General features: G+C 37.7%; 1 protein-coding gene across 1 annotated transcript; it reads right to left on the bottom strand.

Moving 5' to 3' along the window:
- Positions 1-888: 888 nt before the first annotated feature.
- LOC121100473 (keratin-associated protein 19-4-like) lies at positions 889-1,348 on the bottom strand. Its single transcript, XM_040621700.1, has one exon. It carries the CDS (start codon positions 1,324-1,326, stop codon positions 1,132-1,134), a length of 195 nt encoding a protein of 64 aa, XP_040477634.1. The 5' UTR covers positions 1,327-1,348; the 3' UTR covers positions 889-1,131.
- Positions 1,349-6,265: the final 4,917 nt, after the last annotated feature.

Below are 6,265 nucleotides of genomic sequence, written 5' to 3'. Positions count from 1 at the left end.
TGGTACGTAGGAAATCTCAGTACCTTCCTCTTGATTATGCTGTGAAACTAGAAGAAAGAAAATATTTAGCTAGTAGCAATGTCACACAGAAACATATACTTGAATGGAAATACAAGAAAGATACAATCCTTAGTAGTTTCAGGAACACTTTTTTTTTTTTTTAAGATTTTATTGATTTATTTGACAGAGAGAGCACAAACAGGGGGAGACTGAGAGGGAGAAGCAGACTCCCCACTGAGCAGGGAGCCTGATGTGGGGCTCCATCCCATGACCCCAAGACCATGATCTGAGCTGAAGGCAGACGCTTAACTGACTGAGCCACTCAGGTGCCCGGTTCCAGGAAAACTTAAGGGGCATTTGAGAGGACTGATATATATATAAATGGAGCAGACAGGGCAAGTCATTTTCATTAACTGTTACTATTCCTCCCTATGTGTTCTCAAGCTTGTATAATGTGGTGGACCAAAAACTGTTGCATCATTCTCTATATACCAATAGCCACAGACCTTACCGCTTCATAAGCAAATGTTTTATATTAGTAGCAAAAGAAGATGTTAAAATAATAAAAATGAAAACATTCAACAAAACCAAAGTATTTAGATTTTGAGAAATCATTTTATTGGACCAGAACAAAATACAAATTTTCTTTAAGATCTTCCAGAAAGATAACATTATGATAATGGTAGCAAGAGAAGTAAACCAAAATGAGGAGAGCAAACTAGGACAGTTTTACATAATGAATATTCATTTAGGATGAGGAGTTCTTTGGCCGCCTGGGTGGCTCAGTCCGTTAAGCGTCTGCCTTCAGCTCAGGTCGTGATCCTGGGGTCCTGGGATGGATTGAGTCTCTCCACAGAGAGCCTGCTTCTCTCTCACACTCTGCCTGCCACTCCACCTGCTTGTGCTCTCTCTCTCTGTGTCAAATAAATAAACAAAATCTTTAAAAAAAAAAAAGATGATGCGTTCCGGAGGTAAAAAGCACCAAATACTTGTGGAAGCCGTTTAACCATTGATAAATCGATATCAATTCGTCCTGGAGAATCTAGGATAGATGTTTGGGGAATTGAAGTACAAAAATAGGACCAAATAAATTTGGAGGCTTTCCCTTTGCATCCAATTTCAAGAATACTTCTAGTAGAGGGTAGAGAATCCATATCCTCCATAGCCCAGTGGGCGGCTGCAGCCGTATCTTCGGGCTCCCCAGTCCCAGCCCCAGCCCAGTGCGGGGAAGCTGCCACTTCCCCAGCCACTGCCCCAGCCCAGGCCACCGAAGCCTCCACAGCCGCAACCCAGGCCTCCGTAGTAGTTGCCATAGTAGTAGGTCATGGTGTCAAGGGTGGTGAGCAGGTTTGTGGCTCAAGGCGAGAGTCAGAGTATGAATGTCGACATCTTTACAAGGAGGCTTATATACTCTGATCAGAGAACGTGACAAAACATGTGCCCCTCCTTTGGTGTCATTCCATGAATTACATTTGCCTGAGACAACTTATTAATCTGTGGTCCCCCGACCACAGGCGTAAGAACGTCGGAACCTGCTTGGCCACATAGTTAGGCTGTAGCAGCAGAGCTTGCTGCTATAATCTTCTTAGAACAAAGCGCTATTTCTTCAAAGTATGGACATATCAAAGCCTAAATAGAATACTTGATGGCCAGTTACTTGACATCAGTTACATTTTGTTGAATTTCTAATTAATTATCTTCTCATCACCGGCATTTGAGGGTCGTCGTACTTGGTTCTACAAAATAGCAAAAAATAATTAAAGTCAAGGCTCTTAAGTTTATCAATGTCTTTAAAAAGCGCATGTATTTTATATCATGAGAAACAAATGCTGCACCTCTCTTTAGAATATAAAAGAACACTCTATGTCAACACAGATTTGGTTCACCTGCCATGTGTACCAGAAAACAACCACCACAAAAGCTCACCTGATTTCTAGAGTTTTAAAATTTGGGCCATGTACAATTAATAGATTTATTATGCCAGCATACTTGTTTGGGTTTAAATACATAGCGCAATTGGAATCACCAGTGGAAAGACGATCACAGTGACCAAAAATACATCTTGTGAGAAGCGTTCCCACAGTACCTTTTTTTTAATATCCTGGGCCCTTTCTCCGGAATATGTTCTAGTCTCCCTGCTACCACAAGTGCAGATTATATTTGCCTTCCTACATCATTTCCCCCTCTTTCTCTGCCCTTTATCATGTATCCATGTATCTCAGATCTTTTTCAAATCTTACTCCAAACTTCACCCAACTTCCTACCTCAATTCATTACTGCATCCAGGTATACGTGTGAAGTGGGGGAAATGGTTTTGGCTCTAACTCTATATTCAAAAGAACACAGCATCCTTCTACTTAGATCTTCATACTTATATTATACATTTGCCTCTGTCTTCTCTTTGCTTAGTCTGTGCCCATTTTTTTTGTCTGTAGTTAATTTCTAACTTGTCTTTTCTGAGATATCAACTAGACCTTTCTAGGATATTGACAAAGTTGCCAAAACTCCAAAAATCACCTTAAATTTTAAAAGAAAGTGTACAACCTGGGATATGTAAGATATTTTCTGTATGTATGGAATAATTTTAAAGAAGGACAAGAGGGCCTCCTGGGTGGCTAAGTTGGTTGAGCATCTGCCTTCAGCTCAGATCATGACCTCAGGGTCCTGGGATTGAGCCCTCTTTTGGTTGGGGGGGGGGGTCCCCACTCAGCAGAGAGTCTACTTCTCTCTCTCCCTCTGCCCCTCCATCTTGCTTGTGCTGTCTCTATAATGTGTTCTCCTCTCTCTCTCAAATAAATAAATAAAATCTTTTTAAAAAATAAAAAGAAAATAAATAAAGAAAGAAGGAAGCCCTCTTTGGAAACAGTTGGCCTGATATTCACAGAATTCCTCACGCCAGCCCAGAGAGTTAGTCAGTGATACCTAAAGCCCTATGCAAACGTGCCCATACCCTGACACTTGGGACTCAAGAAACTGGTTTTCTATGACAATAACTATTTTGCTAAGCTTTTCCTGAGATTTATAAGTAATATGACATAGTTTTTGGATGGGTCTGTTCACTGACCTGACCTAGTATCTAAACAAAACCTAGCATTTAGTTGGCACGTAATATTTTTTTAAGGAGTTATACGACTTTCACTGATGGTAAAGCAAGGGTCGTGTATATCATAACCTAAGCAACTGATCTGCTGTTCTAGTAAATGTTTTATGGCTGACAAGAGTTCCATGGCTTTCTGGCTTCAGAGTGGCACTAACCCCAGTATTAGCCTTTAATTGCCATGCTATTCTATCCGCACTGCATTCCATTTTTACTCCTCATTTCAGAAATCAGCCAATTGATAGTATGAATATTTTCATTTTTAATGAATCATTTAGAAGTATGAATAAATTGCGTAGCATTAAGGATTCCACAGTCTCCTTGTGTAGCTCCGTCAGAGCACGTAACTATGATTAAAGGCTTTTAATTATTTTTTTAATGTCTAAGACTATCTCTGCTTTATAGATGGATACAATATCGGACACAAATGTAAAACTTCACTAACAATAAATGCTAAATGTGTTTTCAAAGAAGAAAACACATGACTTTGGTATTTATCACTTACAAATGTCCATTCATTGTAAAAAAAAAAAGAATTTGAAAAATATGAAAAAAATCTGTTATTTACCCATATGCATAAGTGAAAAATTTACACTGGAAATATCTTTAGGGATTATTATTTTTCTGTCCATTCAGCGGCTCAAAAGCAGATGTGGATCCTTATTACTATTATTATTATTTTAAGTTTCCACTCATGACCCAAGTTGTTATTCACGTTGATGGGCGAAGGAGTGAAAAATGTTCTCACATTTTCCCTAGCACTGAAGAAGTCTTTTGTTATAAATTCCAAACATTTTCTCTCACTTCAGATGCAGATTCATATAATCTAAGCAGAACAAAATTATGATCATATTGATTATACTAAGAATGTCAACAGCAGTAATAATTGTCTTGATTACTGCTTGTCAGGCCCAAAGTGCCGGCCCTTGGAGATACTAACCAAATGAAAGGGTAATAGAAATGCCGTTCTACTGGGTCAGACTCCACAGTGTGATCCTTCAATAGGGTAAGTGACTTGGCTGTATTTCCCCGGCTCAGCCCAGTGATGCTACATTCAACCCCTAGACAGTACGGACTGAAAGAAGAGGTCATCATGGGGTTTTACATTGGTTTCTTTTGTTACCTAAAGTTGAATTTTAACATTGCTCATTGTTTAATTATATCCAAAGGCAGATAACCTACAAATTGACAGGGGCAGTTCTCTATAGCAGAACAATAAAAATGTTAAAGAAACATAGGTCTTAATCTAAGCAAAGGGATCAATCTCCATAAAATCAGCTGTGATAATTTAGCTTTTCTTCTAAGTATCACCAGAACTTTCAAAATGGTGTATTTGACAACATTCAAGGAGAAAATCGATAAAGAGAGAAGCAGCATCGTATAATCGAATACTCTAGTCTTAAAATGCTTATTCTGAGGTTCCCTGCCTGCCAGACTATGGGACAGCATTACAGAGTTTAATGTCCCTTTCAGATCTTTAATTCTGTGATTTCATTTTGTCTTTCCTTTATTACATTTGCCCAGCTTATACTAAGTATCAATAGGTCCATACCATTACCTGAAGGTGCCATACAATTTTAGGAAAAATTAAGAAATTCTGATATTATTCCTTATTTCTTACACAGTAGTCCCCTCTTATTCACAGGCTATATGTCCCAAGAATCTCAGCGGGTGCCTGAAACCACAGATGGTACCAAACCCTATATGTATGTACTATGCTTGTTCCTAGACATATATCTCTGGGATAAAGTTTAATTCATAAATTAGGCACAGAACAGATTAACCCTAATAACTAATAATTAAATAGAACAACTATAACTATACTGTAATAAAAGCGATGTGAATGTGGTCTTTCTGTCAAAATACCTTTATCATACTCATCCTTCTTCTTGAAATAATAAAATGTCTACATGAGGAGATGACATGAGGTGAGTGACGTAGGCATTGTGAGGTAGCGTGAGGCTGCTTTTGATCTTCTGACAACATGCCTGAAGGAGGATCATTTGCTTCCCACCTGTGGCTGACCTCAGGTGACTGAAAGCACAGAAAATAAAACCACTGATAAGGGGAGGTACTACTGTCCTGTCAATAAAACGGTCATTTTTGAAGAGATAAATGGGATATATATATTTTTTGAATTCTTGAATGGTATTTTTGGTCAGTGGAAACCACACAACATTTCGCTCCCTAATGATATTTCTGTTTATGTATTATTCTCCCTGGATTACAACTACTTCAGTGGGAGGTTGGTGATGATGATGATGAAGAGTGCTCCCATAAGAAGACAAGTGAGATGAGGGAGATGCACGACCCAAGTTCATATTTGATTATCCACTTTATCAATAACTTTAATGTCTGTCTCATTTTACATGCATAACAAATAAAGGAAAGCAGACTGTGAATAATGAAAGAAAATGTACATTTCAAAGATTCATAGGAAAACAGAGCTTATTTTCTATGAAAATTTAGCAATGTGGATTATGAGATTTGTGGAAAGTTTGCTCTGATTGCAGTTGTAATGATGTGGTTGTCTAGCAACTACAAGTATGTAGATGTAACACCATTTGTTTTTATAAGACAAAATAAAGGGAGAGACAACAAAGGTGGAAGATTAGTTGCAAATTTTGAACTCCATTAAGAAATAGAAATAGATAAATATGAAATATGTAAAACAACTCTATTTTTTAAAATGCAGGAAAATTTAACACTCCATAGTTGATTTTTTGCTGCCAAATTCAATTCTGAAAGTTATATAACTAAAATAAAGAAAAAGAATAACATTTATTGTTTTGAATTACTAATTTTCAAACCAGAGTTCTTTTTTATGTACACGCACATGTGTAATTGTGCATACTGTATTCTAATTGTAAATAGTAAAACTTACATATAAGTATGTGCACATAACTGAGTTAAACAACACCCCCCACCCTCAAAACCGTATTTTCTATTTCAAGTTGGGTCATTTATTGGTATTCAACATAAATCATCTGTTAGTGCCCAAACTTGGGATGCCAGAGGACATCATACAGATATCTTAAAATAATAAATTCTCTGAAATTCTTAGATCTCTCTTGGCAAATAAGCCTGGGGTAATCCCAGTGCATTGACTGAAGAATGTTGTGGCAAATCCACTCATGGTAACAGATTTTGGGTTACTGGAGCAGTAGT

This window comes from Ursus maritimus, unplaced genomic scaffold (assembly GCF_017311325.1).
Source record: "Ursus maritimus isolate PB19 unplaced genomic scaffold, ASM1731132v1 scaffold_4, whole genome shotgun sequence".
Taxonomy (NCBI): Eukaryota; Metazoa; Chordata; class Mammalia; order Carnivora; family Ursidae; genus Ursus; species Ursus maritimus.
Note: the sequence above shows the minus strand (reverse complement) of the source record. Positions and strands in the feature narration are given on the sequence as shown.

Excerpts from the sequence above, each read along its gene's own strand:
- LOC121100473 (XM_040621700.1), bottom strand. The coding sequence starts at position 1,326 with ATGACCTACTACTATGGCAACTACTACGGAGGCCTGGGTTGCGGCTGT.